At 40.2% G+C, this 17,975-nt stretch overlaps 1 protein-coding gene across 6 annotated transcripts in view; it reads right to left on the reverse strand.

The window, feature by feature from the left end:
• CSNK1D (casein kinase 1 delta) overlaps positions 1–17,697 on the reverse strand; it is a 62,270-nt gene extending 44,573 nt beyond the window's left edge. For 4 of the 6 annotated variants that reach the window (XM_072645410.1, XM_072645408.1, XM_072645409.1 and 1 more), the window contains exons 1-2: positions 17,274–17,687; positions 8,133–8,243 (exon numbers count right to left, since the gene is read on the reverse strand). In XM_072645410.1, coding sequence (XP_072501511.1) covers positions 8,133–8,243; positions 17,274–17,349 — 187 coding nt within the window. In that variant the 5' untranslated portion in view covers positions 17,350–17,687. Of the gene's footprint in view, positions 1–8,132; positions 8,244–10,811; positions 14,210–17,273 lie in introns of those variants that run through there. The other 2 variants (XM_072645413.1, XM_072645411.1) reach the window with 2 other exon arrangements.
• Between the last annotated feature and the right edge of the window lie 278 nt (positions 17,698–17,975).

Consider the following 17,975-nt stretch of genomic DNA (forward strand, 5'->3'; position numbering starts at 1 on the left):
TGGGTGAATGGGGGCAAGAAAAAGAATACCAAGAAATGACTCAATGTAAAGACAAAAGGGGATCAATAAAACATCAGCCTTTTCTCACATTATTCACACCTCAGGTACTCTGCGTGTGATTCAACCAACTATTCCTCAAACTACAAGCTCTGTGCATTCACAAGAGCCATCCTCTTTGTCCAGAATGTACTCCCTTCTTGTCTGTCTCTCAGAATTTTCTCCATGTCCTCTCTGTCTCTTACTGCCCCCCACCTGACCCCAAATATTCTCTCTTCAAATTTTCCTAGACCATTTCCTTTGGTTATTTTCTGGTCTCATGTTGTATTCATGTAACCCAAGTTCTTAGAATATAAATTCACTGAAGGTAGAACTGTGCATTTTTAATGCTGATATCCTGGGCACCTAGCGTTAGTGTTAAATAGGAATTTAACAAATATTTAGTCAATTATTTTTAAATTTAATGTTTTAATGTTTAAAATTTTTTTTTTAAATTTAAAAAAATAAGCATTTAGTAAGTGCCTACCATGTTCTAGGCATGAAAATAAGTGCTTTACCTCACCCGATTCTCAGAAGAGCCCCATGAGTAGGTAAAACTAGTGTCAAAGCAGGATTTAAATTCATCTTTATGATTCCAAGCCACCACTTTATATATGTGCCACTTCGCTGCTCCATCAATATTTAATTTTCATTTACTTATGCTATATTTCATGAACTTACATTTTAGGCTACAGCTTACAGGACAGTTAGGGATGATGTCATATAGGGCAATTACTGTGCTCTTCTATAATACATCTCTTAGCAATCCTGTCAGAAATGAAATGCTGGAATCATTCTCAAGTCTGGCATTTTTAATATGTTATTTGGATACAATATTAGGCTTTTTAAGATCCTGTGGCATCATTGTGATGGAGGCCCTACCAGATGAGATTAACATCATTACCATGAGTAAGATCTTGAAAACAAGGAAAATGTATGCATGTTATCTGTAACCACACAGAATGGAATGCAGTCATTCAGCTTTGTGTTTTCTCCTACCCTGAAGTTGCTTTCATTGTAAAGGGTACTAGACAAGTATAAAGGAGATTAGAACTTGGCATTTGAAATACCTAGACAAAAAGGCCATATCACATCAGCCAAGCTAGCAAGTTCCCTGGTCTGGCTCCCATGTTTAAGAAAAAAAAACTAAGAACCAGAATTGTTGTCTCTTTTCTAAGGCATTTCAACAGTGTGATCTTCCTAGATCAGCTAGTGCTATAATAGTATGGATTACTTAAGATAACTGGCAGCTTCCAACAGTTTAAAATGGTGGATGAAATCCCAGGTTTAATACTTTTTGCTCACAGAATTTAGCATTGCAACAAGAATGCAGAGTACTATTAAGAATACATGTAACTCAATCATGGTATCTTTATGGGTGCAATAACTTCAGCCATCCACAATACTGCAACAGTTACCGTTTTCATTATCCTGGCATATTCAGTCAAAACCAGCCTTCAAGTACCCACTCATGTGTTTTTGAAGCAGCAGTGAAGTCAATGAGATGCACCCTTAATCAAAAAGCATTTTATTAAAGCTACTACACTATGTCAGGCATTTATTAAGCACTACATGTTAGCTGTCAGAGATACAAAGACAAAAATAAAAGGCTCTGTCCTCAAACAACTTATATTCTATTGGGAGAGACAACTGTATAAAAATGTAAATTTTGTTGTGTGGGTGTTACAGAGGTGGGGGGAAAGGGGGAAAAATAAAAAGTTTAATGTAGTTGTTGAGAAGAATTTTAAGAAAAAAAGTTTTAAGAAGAGATCAGATAAAAGAGCATCCTAGGCATAGAGGACAGCCAACGCAAAGGCAATGGAGCATCATGTGTGAAGAACAGAGAGAAGGCCAATTTGCCTATATTGAGGAGAATGTGTGTCTGTTGAAGGGAGCGTGTGTGCTCTTAAGGATAGAAACAAAAGCTGAAGCAAGGTTGTAAAAGGCTTTAAAAGATAAATGAGAGACAATGGGGAGCCATTAGGGTTTACTGAGTATGGGAGTGACATGGTCAGATTTGCAATTTAGAAAAATCACTTTAGTGGCTGTGTAAAGGATGAGTTGGAAAAGAAGAGATGTGAGGCAGGAAAAATAGTCAAGAGGAAATGATAAAGTCTTAAACTAAGGATAGTATCTGTATGAATAAAAAGAAGGGGTCAATGTAAGACATTTTGGTTGGAGAGAGAAAATTTAGCAACTGATAGGACACGTAAGGTGAGGAATCAAGAATGATGTTTAACCAGGCTTACTGAAGGATGGTGGTACCAAGACAGAAACTGGGAAGTTAGAAAGGTGGGTGTAAATAAGGAATTCAGTTTTGGACATGTAGATGCCTATGGAACTTCCAATTTGATACACCTAACAGACAATTCAAAATGTGTGAGTGAAGTTCAAGAGAGAGGTTAGGGCAGTATATATAGAGTGGGAGTCACTAGCATAAAGATGCCTATTAACTCCATGAGAGCTAATGAGGTCACCAAATGAGAGACTACAGAAAGAGAATAAAAGGGGACACAAGAGAACATTGGGACATGCCCATAGTTAATGGCATGATATGGATGACAAACCAGCCAAGGACACTGTAAGAAAAGCAGTCAAATAGGCTGAAGGAGAACCAAGTGAGAACAGTATCACAAAAACCAGAGGAAAGAGAGGATCTAGAAGACAGAGGCTCGGTGAATAAAGCACTGCACCTGCAGTAAGGAAGATCTGAGTTCAAGTTCAGTTTCTCACATTTCCTAGCTGTGTGATACTAGACAGGTCACTTAACCCCTGATTGCCCACAAAATGGATCCATTGGAGAAGAAAATGGCCAACCACTCTAATATCTTTCCCCAAGAAAACTACAAATGAGGCCACAAAGGTGAACATGGCTAAAACAACTGAACAAAAACAAAGGAGGGGAGAGTGGTCAACAATGACAAATGCAGCAGAGGCTGAGAAGGAAGACTGAGAAAAGGCCATTAACTTTAAGCAAACAAGAGATCTTAGATAACTGTGGAGAGCAGTTTCAGATAAGTCAGAATAATTTCAAAGGCTTGAGAAGTTAATGAAAAAAGGAAGTGGAGGAAATGGTTCTAAACAGCTTTTTCCTTGAAAGGACAGAAATGGAATGATAGCTTGAGGGCTCTATGAGGCTTTTTTTCAGGATCAGTGAGACTTGGGAATATTTTTCAGGAAGTATGAAAGGACCCAGTAGGTAAGGGAGAGATTAAGGATGGAAACGATGACGATACAAGGTGCAATCTGCTAAAGATAGAGGAGATGAGATCAATAGTACAAGTAGCAGGCCTAGGTAAGAAGACCTACCTTTTATCAGATACTGGAGTAAGGGAGAAAAGAATGACATCCAGGGATTTGAGGAGAAGAGGAAGCTCATGTAAACAGTCTCTGTAAGGTGCTTAGCTGAGAGTGGGAAGGGAATAGTGTAAGAAACTTGAAAAGAAAAGGTTTAAGAAAGCCTCTGGGGAGTAGGATGGAGAATTAATTATAGATGAATAAAAGGAACACACTGCTGAGATGAGGGCCCAGTTGAGTCCAATTAACAAATTTATAGTGAACCCAAATGTTTTGGTTGTCAATTTAAGGAACAAACCAGTGGCTCTGGGTTAAGAAAAAAGAAGAGCTAGAAAAAAGAGAAGTATAGCTGTCAATTTCTAGTATATATCTCTCAACCCCCTGGAATCCTGTTTGGCTTTCAGTAATCCTAAAGAGAAAATTTAAACTGAATTTTAAAGTTTCCCAAGGCCAAGTAATTCTTTGGTTTTTTTTAAGCTAAGTAACCAATTATTTACAACTACGGTTCTCAACCTGGGGTCCTTAACCTGGAGTTCATAGGTATATTTCAGGAGATAGGTGAATTAACAACAACAAAAAAAATGTAATTGTATTTTAATATGATTGGTTTTCTTTTGTAGTCCTATGTATTTTATTTTATGTACTTAAAAAGTAATTATTTTGAGAAGAGGTGTGGAATGTGCTTTACCATATTATTAGCAAAGGCTTTTATGGCTCAAAAAAGATTAAGAACTCTTTGTTTAGAGCAACAGTCAGCTTGGCTGTCTAAGTACCTCCTAGGCTTCAGAATAGCTTTTGCCCCCTTTAGCATTTAAACGTACTAAGTCATCAGGTCATGGTGGTTCTTACATAATAAAGAATACCAACCCTAAGCTCTGAGTTAGCTGCTTTTGTTCTCAATTCTAGCCAAAGTTGTTACACAGGTGAAGCTGGCACTGGATTCCTCATTCTTCCCCCTAGGTCAAGCTCAAGAAGAGTGCTTCACTGGTTTTTCTAAACTATGTGATGCTACAACAAGAAGGATGCTATAAGCAACTCTGGCAGGTTCTAGGGTTCAGAAGGAATTCTCCATTCTCTGCAAAGGACAATGGAATGTGCTCAGAATTCAAGTAGAAATTCATAACTAGCAAACTGGAGGCAACAATAGGGAATTTGGATCTCACATTCCTTAACCCTTTTCCCCTGAATCAGATGGGTAAAATTATAGGGGACAAGAAATGAACATACCTGTAAACTTAAGCTAAGAGTAAAGACATTCTTGAAAGAAATCATAGTGGAATGAACTGGAATTAACTTAAGATTTGGATTTTTAAGTAAAAGAAATATTAACCCAACGAGCTAAGAGACATGTAGTGTAAATGGTGCAGAGGTATAATGATGTTTTATGTTAAAGATAGTGTAAGGCAGGCTAAATTTGTGTTAAAACATTCCTGTTTATTCCATACAAATTTACTATCAAAATATAACATTAAAGAAGTCTTGAAACACTTGATGGTTTTTAATGACAGAAAATTTCTAAGACAGCTATCAAAAGGGTGAAATATCAATCCTAACTTCTTATCTGATTACAGGCACTGTGTTTTAGAATTAGAGTAAGTCAATGTCAGCTTCAGTGAAGAATTGGGAATGTCTTACTCACCACCCCCAAAACTTGGAAGGACAATGAAAAGTACAAAAATCATCTTTAAAGATTTCTCCTAAAGGAACAATGCTTATTTTTCAGGTTTCCAATGTTCCCTGTACAAAACAGACACACAGTCCTTGCTGAGATTGGTGCTTCATAAGAACCACTTTGTCATGTAAATAGATGAATCTATCACATACATAACTCTTTAAGGTACTGGGCACACTATTAAAACTCCCCATCATTCTACCACTGGTCCACTACTCTGACATTACTATTATACTCAATTGAATCTCGTATCTCATTCCTCTCCAGGCTCTACTCTGAATTTCCTCCTCTACCATGCCCCTAAGCTCTTCATCCTGTAACTTCATTCCAATCTGGAGTTCAAATACTGGGAATACCTTCTACCCTTTGGCCTTCTCAGCCTCCTCTAGCTGGATAGCTCTTCCAAGAACCTCCATTTAAGGAGGGAACCCAGAGCAGCCATGTCTCATTCTTCTCTAGAACACACTCAGGACCCCCCTTTAAAGTAGGTAAGAGATATATTGTGAAAGGCTTTAAAATTCCCACTAAGAACTCAATATTTTATTATGCAGGTGAGAGACATTGTGATTTCTGAGCAGGAAAATGCTAAGCCTGAGGAGGGAGTGAGTATAACACCAATTTGGCAGATAACAACTCCCACAAAAAAAAGCTTTGATGTACGTATGGAAGTTCCAGAATTCCACATGCCAGGCTGCCAAAGTAAAAGTTTATTGTTCATGTTACCTAGATCCAGTCTCTCCACTTGTCAGTACTCTCCCAGCACAACATCCCTGTCCTGAACACTTCCTCCTTCTCAATTCTAACCCCACAAGTTTTGACATTTTCTGTCATCTTCTACTCTCCAATCCCTTGTCCTCTTCGTCCTGCTCATGCCTTGCCAAACCCCAAGGCACTCCCACCATCTACCTCCCTGGCTCCTACTCACATGCTCCTGAGCTACCCAGAAATTTGATATCTAATTTCAACTGGGTCCTCACTGCAGCAAAGCAATTCTTTTATTCTTGCCTAACTAATCACCTATCACACTTCCAAAAGAAGCTATTCTAAACTTTCTCTTACCAAGCTTCCCAAACCAGCCTAGGCCCTGACTTTCTGAGCTGAAGACCTTACTTCAAACTTAACAAGAGAAAATTAAGAGTACTTTGAGCCCTCTCCTTTCCCTTCTCATCCCACATTCTCTGTGCATTTCAAACTTTTATGAAGAGCTGGACTTTCACATCAAAGTGAACTCTTTTCAGGCTCTAGATTAGACCACTTCCTCCAGCAGGTTGTCACCACAATTGGTCTCCCTCTTTAATCCCTCCCCATTTACAAGATTATTCTCTATTGTTTACAAAATACATCCAGAGCTCAACATTAGACCTCAAGATTAGACTACCTCAAGCTATTTGGTTATGAAAAAAAGCCATCTACACTTGTTGCTCCTACTTCCTCTCTCCTCACTAGCTACTCAACCCCTGCAAGACTGGCTTCTGATCTCATCACAACGGTTTTCTCTAAAGTTACCAATGATCTCTTAAATGATCAAATCTGATGGCCTTTGCCCCTTCAATCTCCATCCTTTTTGACCTCATGAAGAATCTGACACTGCTGTCTACTCTCTCTTCCTGGATTCTCTCTCCTCCCTGGATTTTTGTGACACTACACTCTCTGGGTTCTTTCTCAACATGTCGGACAGCTCCATCTCACTCTCCTTTGTACTGTACTGTATCTTTCTTACCATGCACCCTGAGGGTAGACCCCCAAACGCTGAGTTTAGGGCCCTCTTCTTTCTACACTTTCTTGGTGACTCTATTAGCCACCATGGGTTAAATGATCACTTCTATACAGATGGCTTTGAGACCTACATATTCGCACCTAGTTGTTCTCTGAAGGTCCAATCCAGCTGTACCTGCTACTTAGTGGACAGGTCCCCCTGGATGCTTTAGGTATATTCTAAACACGTCCAAAATATGTGTTCACTGTCTTCCTCTTCTTCCATATACACCACTTTCATTGCCCAATTTTCTTCAAGGGCACCAAATATCCTCCTAAGTCTTCCAGATTTGGAACTCTAATCACCTTCATTTCATTTTCCCTCATCTTACATACCTAATCAGTTGCCAAATTTATAGCATCTCTCATCTCTGTTTTTCTTTCTACTGACACAGTCACTATTCTACTTTAGGCTCTCATTACATTTCATTTGACCTATTTTAACAGCATCCTAATCGGTCTTTCTGCCTCAAGTCTCCCTACTCTCCAATCCACTTTCCATACCACTACCAAAGTGATATTCTTAAAGCACAGATCAAACCATGTCACTACATTCTTCAAAAACTCCAGAAGCTACTTATTACTTCTAGAATCAAATATAAACTACTCTGGCAATTGAATTCTTTCACAATCTGACTCCAACTTATCTTCTAGGCTTATAAATTATTCTCTTCCATATACTCATTGGTATAGCCAAACCAGCTTCACGTCAACAACCTATGTCCCATTTCTGTGTTACAGGCTCTCCTCTCATGCCTGCAAAGTACTCCCTCTTCACTTAGGATAGCTCATTTCCTTGAAAACTCAGTTCAAATGCTACTTTCCAGCCTTTTCTGATATTCCCAATTATTATTTCTCTGGGCCCAAACTTTTAATTATGCCATCGCCACCAATAAAATGTAAGGTCCTTGACAGTAAGGGCTATTTTACTTTTGTCCATGTAGTCAGTGGGTTTGGCACGAAGTAGATACTTAATAAACGCTTACTGAAAGAATGATGTGCTGATTTTTCACACCGTAATTCAGGTATAAAAGAAACTGAACCAGCTTGGCAATTTCATAACATGTTAGAGCTATCAAACCCCTTATTTTAAAATAAGGAAACTGATACCCATAAAAAGTTACATGATTTGCACAAGATCACACAGCTAGCTAGTGACAGATTTGGGACTATTACCCAAGTTGCTTGCCTTTCAGTACAATATTCTTTCTATTGTGTGTTGAGATCTCCCCAATAAAAATACAGGATAGGAAAAAATGTTATTTTTATCTTGGGAGCTCTTCTCTCTTATTCCAAAGCTTAACGCTAGAACATACAGGAAAATGCCCTGACACAAAAGTTCAATCTTCTTTTTCACTGTGTTTGGTCATACCTCCTCCCTGCATCATTTTGTAGATTTTGCTCTCAATATGGAGCTGAGGGTGTTTGGTTTTGACACATTCGAGCTTGATGGCAACTTCTTCTCCTGCAGCAATATCAGTACCTAGTGAGGGAAAAAAAGTTGTAAAAATTAGTTACCTGGGTTCAACCTACTAGGAGAAGGCATTTTTTGCTAATTTCTGTCAACTGAGTTTTTTAAAATCCTAAATTATAGAAATTTTTATTACTTTTTAAGATGTTCAGAGCTGGCTTAAAAAAGCAAGTTTTCCAAATACGATAAAAACTCCCCTTTCTTCTAACCCATTCATGTTAGTATTTATTAGAAACACTAAGCCATGCAGCAAAGAGATAAAACTAATCTTTTTTCTTTTTTTGACTATTCTTTAATCAGCCTAGATTAGTATATTACCATGTGCAACCAACTAAGACATTCATTCTTTCTAGTAGTTACATGGCAATTGTGACTATATATGTCCTCCCGTAACACATGACTTCATTTACCAGTACTGTTTTTCCTACAAATAGGACAAGTATGCTTATATTTAGAACCATTTTTCTAGTGGTGAGATTGAGGTTTCAATGATCCACCCAAACAACCTGAAACTGATCATCCTGAGGACCTAAGAGCATATACCAAATGTCAAAATGTCTGGGATGTTCTAACTATAACGTTAATGAAGCCAAAGGTTCAATTTCCAAACAAGTTTGAAGACTGTTTTATGGACAATGACAGCATCTTAACCTCTACCAGGAACTTGAAAACATGAGCTACTGGGTCACAAGGAAGACTAGGCAAGAGTACAAATACCAATGCTAGTGCAAAACCTTAAACTTTTATGGGCAAAAAATTCCAAGCATGCATGTAAAACATCAGTAGCATAAAATCTGTAAATAAAGAGGACCCTTTTCCCTCTCAGATAAGGCAAAAGCACCTCTTGCCCAGGGGGCAGCTGGATGGTACAGTAAATAGAGTGCCAGGCTTGAAGTCAGAAAAACTCATCTTCCTGAGTTCAAATCTCGTCTCAAACATTTTCTAGCTGTATGACCCTGGGCAAGTCACGTAACCCTGTTTGCCTCAGTTTCCTCTTCTGTGATATATGCTAGAGAAGGAAAACACAAACCACTCCAGTATCTTTGCCAAGAAAACCCTAAATGGGGTCATGAAGAGTCAGATGCAACTGAAACAACTAAATACCAACAACCTTTTGTTGACTTTTGCCAGTATCACACTATATAATCAATATAATTGTCATCAGCTTTGGGGATGGAATCACAATTAGTTTTATCTAAATCTCTGCTTCATTCTATAACAGAAAATGCCCACATCTGGCCTTATACTCTCTACCACAACAAGGTACTGACACCCAAATGCTACAATTATTCACAAAACAAGCCCAAATTAGCCTGTAACCCAAAGCTTTATATTCAACCAGGCTTTGCAAATAGGAATGAATGAATGATGAAGGAGTAGAACATAACACTCACGTTCTTTCCCTCACAAGACACATAAGACTAAGAGACCATAGGATAAGAGCAGCCAATGCCTAGAACAACTCACACTGAGATGAGCAAAGTCTGGAAATCTGCTTACCACTGCTACTGACTCTGCCTCACTGAATGAATGGCTTCAGACAAAACACCACAGTCCCCCTCAACTTCCCCCACTATTAAAAACCTGTGGGAAGATATGCTATGTTTCAAAAGAATACACAGCAGGGAGAAATGTTATTATTTTCTTTTTTCTGGAAATGTTATTATTTTTTATTTTCTAAGTACTCTGAGCTCCTAAGAGGAAAGATGCTACGAACAGTAATCTGAGTTGCAAGAAAAGCTACCCCTCTGAGAATCCTCATGTCATATAACTTAGTCATATTCAAGAAACACTTTAAAGAATCTGAGTCATGCCTTGTCTGCCTGAGACAATTTAACTCTAGTAAGAGAGGGCATTTGGTCACTTATGAAAAATGAATCACTACTCCCCTCTCAAGAATGACCACCATTTTATTATTACTAAAGACTATTTGTTGATCAAGAAATCAATTTACCATTCAACATGAGCCATTTTTGAACATTCTCATTAGAACATTATATGGTATATTCAACGCTGACTAATGCAATTAGGACAGTACACCAAGATACAACTGATATGAAAATCTCAGAGTAAAATAAGTAGAATACACGGATTCAGTGGCTCTCCCAAATTATTACTGGAAATGAATGTACAAATTCAGTTAAGGAATATTATGACTGAGATTAATTGCATAATATTATGATCAATCTGCTAAACTTCTCTAAGAAGAAGAGATAAACCTATGATACGATTCTCCTTTGTATAAACTTGTCAGTACATCATAACTGAGCAGCTGGTACAACTCCATGACAAGGTAGTTGGATAGCAGCACAAAGCAGACTTCCCAAGGCCTGCTATCCTTGAAGGTGCCCATCTGACAGACACAGGACAATGTTCCTTAGACTATTTCTGTCACCTTCAGCTACAGCAGTTTTTCATCCCCTCTGCTGAGCCAAAGGAACCACAGGTTTTGACAGCAAACAGAGAGAGCCCAACTAGTCAAACAGATAGCCTGGGAATCAGCCTTATACTGATTGACACAGATGAAAGGGATGTTCTGCTCTCATGACTGGCTACGGGAAAAAGAGGACCAAGTACTACCTGCCACACAGATGTAATAGCAAGATCTGTCCTGTGCTGTTACTTCCTGGGTAGCTTATCTGTGAGACAGGCATGTCAAGTCCAGTGGCTGTAGTTTAATTGAATTCCTGGGCTCTCAGAAGTCATATACACAACCATCCATGAGCATCACGAAGATTCTCTTATTTGTGGTTAGTGAATCCATTCCACAGTAGCAGTCTAACAATATTCCATCGGAACTAGATATTTTAAATATAAGAAGAGCTTCAGTTCATTAACATATGAACATTAAATAGCTTTTTCTACACAGGACTGTATGTTGCTATGTTTGTTGACTGTACCTAGAGCTTGGGTTTATGTGATCAGCAACTTCAGTTCTTACTCAAACCATCACTTAACTTTCAAGGTAAACAGGATGTTACTCCCCAGAAGAACATAAAGAAACAATCCAGATAGCTAAAATGATTAAGTACAGTCCTGAAGGCAAAGTTTAGCAAAAAATATTGAGGCGATTAAGAAAACAAATGTCAACTTCCCAAGTGCAGGACTGTTTCATTTCTTTCTTTGTATTCCTGGTGCCTGGTACATAGTAGAAGTTTAACAGATGCTTGCTGATTATCTAGGTTTCACTAAAATTCCACTCCAGTGTATTGTCTTTTATTGCATGGATGTGACCTTGGCTTCTAGAAGCCTTTGCTAGCAAAGTATAACTTATGACAAGACCTACCTACCAAGCTAAAACAGTTTCAAGTAGGAGATGAGCCAAAAACTTTAGGTTCTGCTGCCTGAGGACCAACCTAGCTAAATTTGGAGAGCCCTATAAACTGATTTGTGATGACTTTTCACTAACAACTCAAAAAGACTATCTACTAGGGTACAATGGGTTCACAAATATTTACGCTGACAAAATTCTTTTAAGTATTTAAAGAATATGTGGACATAGCTACTAACTCTTAACATTAAGATGAGAATATATACCAAGTAATAATACCCCCAAACCCATCTTAACTAATGACATTACCAGAGGTTACACTAACTCATGTGGTGACATGTATGGTACTAAACCAAAAGCCAACAGAAATACTTGTGAGAGGATCCTGGACAAAATGTGTAATGAAAATTTCTAAACTGCTATGGACAATACTTTCAAAAAAAAAAAAAGAAGTACATTTCCAGCTAAGTGAAAGTTCTTCCTGATTTCATTATCTAACAGCCACCATCCCCAGCAACTAGACCAAAATGCTACATATTTTTCAGTGCGAGGAAAGGATCTCAGACATATAAAACCATGCCCTTACCATTTAGACATGACAAAGGGGTTATGTTACATTTTGACCTGGTCATATTCCACAAAATACATGGCAATTGTGAAGTGCTCCCAGACTGTACTTTTGTGTGAAGTTTTATAATAAGACAGATTCAGTTTTAGACCTGAACCTTAAGGTCAGACTTAGAAACCAGCTCTCGTAGGTCCAGTAAGGAAGCTACTCCACAACTCAGATAACGAATAATTCGGCCTGGGGTAAATGTTATAGTAAAGAAGTAGCAAAATGGTATATCCTCTGTTAAGAGGGCAACTTCTGGATACAACACTTTCGGGTCAGTACAAACAAATTTAATTGAACTACACTCTGGTATGCCTTGATGTACTGTTGAAAACTATACGTTCTTCAAAATTCATTAAGTCATATTGTCTTGGCAGTGGGAAAAGCAAATCATAGGTCTGAGAGGCACACTAATGTCCTCTCAGTCCCATTTCTTGGCTCATCTTCAGCATTAGTACAGAGAATGAGTAGTTAGCAGTCCTTTCATATGACTGAACCAGAACAGTGGGCTGCATTAATAAAGCAAGATTGTACTTGCTCATGTACCACTATCAATGTTCTGAAAAGAAAGTTCAGTGAACCAGAGGACAGTTTCTTACTCCAATCAAACTACCGCACATCAGAAAGAAAGACATTAAATGGAAACCACCTATCTACCTAAACTACCTACCTACCACCAACCAAAAAAAACAAACAAACAAAAACAATCTTCATATGCAATCCCTTATAACTGCAATAATCTCTTCTTAGCTAGTCCCAGGCAAACTGAAATAGCCCTCCCTTTACTATTGTGATTGTCAGAAATTACCTTAGTTCTGAAAACATTACTAAAATATCCTCTGATCCAATCCAATAGGTGACACAGTAGATAGAGCTACAGACTAAGAGTCAGGAAGACCAGAGTTTAAATTCAGTCTCAGACAGGCCAGCTGTGTGACCCTGGGCAAGTTATTTAACTTGCCTGCCTCAGTTATCTCTAAAATAGGGCTAAGAGCACCTACCTCCTAGGGTTATTATGAGGATAAAATGAGATAATACTTGTAAAGTACTTTGCAAATTTTAACAATGCTAGGTAACAATAAAAGGAATAATAATTCATTTCCCCCTCAATTGTCTGTATTAATGCAATGAAATGGAAGTACAAGGACCATCTCACTTTCTATTTGTTATCTCCAACACTTGCCACAGCGCTTGGAACAAAAAAAGAGCTTCAAATTTTTTTGCATTTATTCAATAATACAGAACATTAGATAATCCTTAGGGTCACTCATATTTGCATTTGAGATTTTTTTCTTCTTTGGTACATACCAAAAATTTCAATGATGATTTGGCATAGGGAACTAACCAAGGGGAAAGTCCTTCTATTAATGCATATTAATGGCTAGTTCTTCAATTTATGGTTTTAGAAATCTGCCTGGAGCAGAAAGGTGAAATGACTAGACTAAGATCACACCGTATGTGCGTCAGAATGTGTCAGCCCCTAAAACTTAGGATTCCTCAAGACTTGTGCCGCTTCTCAAAAGACCCATTCTGTGGTAGTACTATGGGAGACTTACCTTTTCACCCATGTTTTCCTTAAATTACTGTTAAAGAGTTTCCACTTGATTGTGGGGATGGGGTGTCCTAGAAGAATGCAACGTAAGAGGAGGAAAGCAACCACTTTGGATAATACATACATCAGTAATCTAAAGTTAATAGAAGGGAAAAGGACATCTAAACACTCCAGCTGAAAAAGGCTAGAAACTATCAAATACCTACAGGCCACCAAAAAATTGCCGACAAAATTAAATCAAATCGTATATGGGTAATATTTTGTCTACAATTACTATAAAATCAGAAAAACAATCCAAATAGATTCTTAGAACCCAGGTTCAGAAAGAAAAGCTAACCTATAATACAATAACCAAGGCCTCTGACCCCAAGACAAAGTTCTATAAGACTTGCTTCCTGGTAAGGGGATTAGTGTGGCTAATAGCTGGTCTACTGTTTGTTGCCTAGGATCCAGAAGCCAAGGTTAAAAACAGTTGCCAAAATCCATTTTTCTATAAATATGCGAAACAGCTTGCATTTACCCAGAACACTTTGCTTCCAAAGCGCTGCTGAGAATGCACCGGCTGACTACTTAGATATAAATATTTAAATACTACCACCCAACCATAATGCAGCGTTATGGTTATAAAACTTGCTCTACTTCAAGGGAGTAGGGCAAAAGTTGCATTCAAAGAGCAACAAAACCCCAAAAGAGGGGTCATTCTCCAGGTTTACCAGGAACAAAGAAATATCTTCTGTTTGTCTTCATTGTATAAACTACCTCAGCTTTTGTAATACTATTTTATTTTATTTTATGGTTTACAAGATCCTCAATTCCTTTTCCTGGGTCTGGTGTGAGATGAAGGACCCAGAAAAGAAAGGAGAAAAGATGTCTTTATAGCAATAAGTAGAAAGCAGAGATATTATTGAAATTCAAATGACATCTAACCTTCAAAGACATATAACCAAGCAAAATCCTAAACTATTCAACACAAAGAACACCTTACTCTTTAAATTTGTACACTATTTTTCCAAGAACATGCTAGAAAGGAGTTACTTGTGAAAAGTAGAATTTCTATGAGAAAAACTGGGAAAAAAAGTTTTCAGTTCCAAAACTTCTGCCACATTCAAGTATTATTGCTCACACCTATTCCATTCCCACATGCTGAAACAACATAGATCATTTATCCAAAAGTTAGTTTTCCCAGAGAAAATGATGAATTACAAACTTACCTTCCACATTTTAATAGTCAAAGGATTGTTTCCAGAGTAGAAAATTCTCAGGTACTAGCCTGTAGTTTTGCTAATGACTAATTCTATATAAGCCTGACACCAATTATTTAGCCTTTCTGGGTTTCTTTCCTATCATTAAAAGGAGAGTAACACTGATTAACACGGCATGGAAGGCAAGTTTAAATTACTTTATCTTTAAGCACTTGGAAGAATGTGTGCGTGTGTGTGTGTGTGAGACAAACATATAAACTTCATCAACTAAAGGCTACAAAAATAATGGCACTGATTTTGTAGGCATTCCAACTCATGGCACATCCTTTCAGTAGTAGACAATCCTATTTGTGATCCTTCTTAACATTCCTAAAGAATTCAAGTTATCTAAAATTCTCCTCCTTCCACACTCCCCCCCCAAAAAAAGTTAATTGGTGGCAAAAGATATCTATCCAAAGCCATTTAAGTGGAAGAAACTGGGACCCAGGAAGGCTTTTCAGTCACTTACCCAAGGTCACAGAGGGATTGGATATAGCACCCTGGGCCTTCTACCTTCTCCATTTATGACTCTAATCATGGTTGCTACTGTTGTCAAGTTTATGTTTGGTAGGAAAAAAGGAACTAAAGCAAGAACGTATCTGTAACAAGGTTGCTGTAGGAACTGTAACTGTGGAATTTCCGGACTTTTGACTAGTGTGTAGTTCTCCATTTCCACACTGCATTAGCGTTGTTTTGACATTTTCCCCCACGAGTACAAAACACATGGAGATTATTGAACACATGGGGATCCCAGAGAGAGCAGTAAGATGGGGCTGTAGAGTCTTCTGAAAGAGACATGGCCTTTGTTTATTTTTGGACAATACAGTGGAGAGGTAGCAAAAGCCCTACCCTATCCTCTCTAAAAAGCACAGACACAGTTACAGTAATCTGATCACCAGTCTCTTAGATCTTCACTGAAAATGCAAAGATTTCCTTTGGTGCACTGTGTTACACCATCCCAGGTAACTAAGAACACAGCTCTCTCAGATATTTACTTACTGGCAATTGCATTATAGCAAATATAGCCATCCATTACAATAAATACCCCCTTCATAATACCATATCTAAAAAAAAAATAAAACATAATAGTTATTTGAACTCAAATCCACAGCACTATTGACACAAAAATTTATTTCTTCATTCAGACTCTTAACCATATTAATTTCAGGAAGCAATATATTTCAAACTGTTCTAACTTTCAAGAGCTACTGCTGATTTCATCCCTTAATTTCAAAGCCAAAAGAAGCAATCTGGTATAAAGGAGAGAAATACGAATCCGGGAGTCAGAAATGGGTTTGAGTTCAAGCTCTATCATGAATAAGCTGTATGACCTTGAACGTGTAAAAAAACCTCTTCGAGGCCTCAGTTTCCTAAGCTATAAAAATGGGGGATGAGGAGCAGGAGAGATGGACTGCTTAAGGTAACTTCCATCTCTAACATTCTAATAAAACCCTAGGGTCGAAGTTCTGCTGATGAAATGTGAATTAACCTTCCCCTTGATGTTAAGATCTTTTCCAAAGAAATTATTTTGGAGACTCAAAAAGTCAGACCTAGAATCAGGAAAAAATTAGTATCAGACCTTCCATGACCCTCTAACCCCCAATCAGTTCGGGTTCCTGAGCCCTCAAGCCAATGATCTGGTCTCCTAGGGCAGGGCCAGAATCTGATTGGGGGAGGTGGGGGTGGGAAAAGGTGGGGAGTTGAGAACAGGATGGATGGATGGTCTGAGTGGTTAGAACCTAAAGCTGTTACACCAGGGGGTCTTAGATCTCCCCCAAGGATTCACCAGAGAAGCAAAATGATTCACTCTCAGAAGGGGCTAAAGTAATTACAAGCAACCAAACAGGACGCTGGAAAAAGTCTCACACCCTCCAGGCTCCCCGCTCTTTCCCCTCCCCCCGGCCATTAATTAGCTCATGGGGAAGGCAAACCCCAAAGGCCAGCCCAACCAGGTTTCCCAGGCAGGTGTCAGCTGCTCCAGGGGCTCGAGACTCGAGTTCGATTCCCCCGGAGAGCCGGAGATGGCCACCGAGGGGTATGAGGACCGAGCCCAGGCTGCGGCTCAACAAAGGTGCTGGGGTGGGGTGGGGTGTTTTGTCTGGGCTGAGGTACACCACAGTAATGGGGAAACCTGGGGCAGAGGGTAATGGGGGGAGAGCATCCCGGGGTGATGAAAGGCTATGATGGTCCAGGAAGACTGGCGGAAGCGACGAGAGGGCAGGAGCCGGGGGCGGGGGGGGGTGGCAATGCGGGGCTGGGGGGTGAAAGGAAGCCGAGTGTATGGGGGGGGCAGTATGGAAAGGGGGGTAGTTCGCTGCGGGAGCAGGGCCGGGGGGGGGGGAGGGGACTGGGCTTCAATCCTCACCAAGATAGATGTCTCCAAAGGAGCCGCTGCCGATCTTTCGGCCCAGCCGGTACCTGTTCCCAACTCTCAGCTCCATGACGGTGGTGGCTTCGGCTCCGGCCTGGTTCGCTCCCTCCCCTCCCGACCGCTTCCTGGGTCTGCGCTCCGGGGGAGGCGGCGCCGCTGCTGCCGCTAATGCGGGTCCGGCTCCCGGCTCCGCCCCCCTCACGGCCCCGCTTTCACCATCGCTTTCCGGCCGCCCCGCCGCTCCCAGCGCCTCAATATGGGGCGGATGGGACAGTCCGAGCGCCGCCGCCCCTGCTCCGGCCCCCGCCGGCCCCGTTCGCCCTCTCCCCACCACGGATGGACTCGGATCTTCCGGGCCTAAATCCCACTTCAGCCGCCTAAAGGAGCCGCCGCCATCGCGCTGTGACGTCACTTCCCCTAGCAACCCGGCGGGGCGGGGCCCGCGCTGCTCTGGGGACACCAGCGGGGCGGGGGCGGGGAGAGCGGAGTGTGAGGGCAAAGGCGGCCGGAGCCTGCGGCTGGGCGGGTGGGCTGGGGGTGAGAGCCTCCCTGGGCTTGTGTGGTGCGCCTGGCCCGATCGGTTTGGCCGTGGTCTCTTGGAGGACGTGTCAGTAGTGACTCACCTGGGGAAAGCCGAGCCTTACCTGTACATCAGCCCCCCCCGCCGCACCCCTAGGCAGTGACCCGTCCAGATCC

Source organism: Notamacropus eugenii, chromosome 2, assembly GCF_028372415.1.
Source record: "Notamacropus eugenii isolate mMacEug1 chromosome 2, mMacEug1.pri_v2, whole genome shotgun sequence".
Lineage (NCBI taxonomy): Eukaryota > Metazoa > Chordata > Mammalia > Diprotodontia > Macropodidae > Notamacropus > Notamacropus eugenii.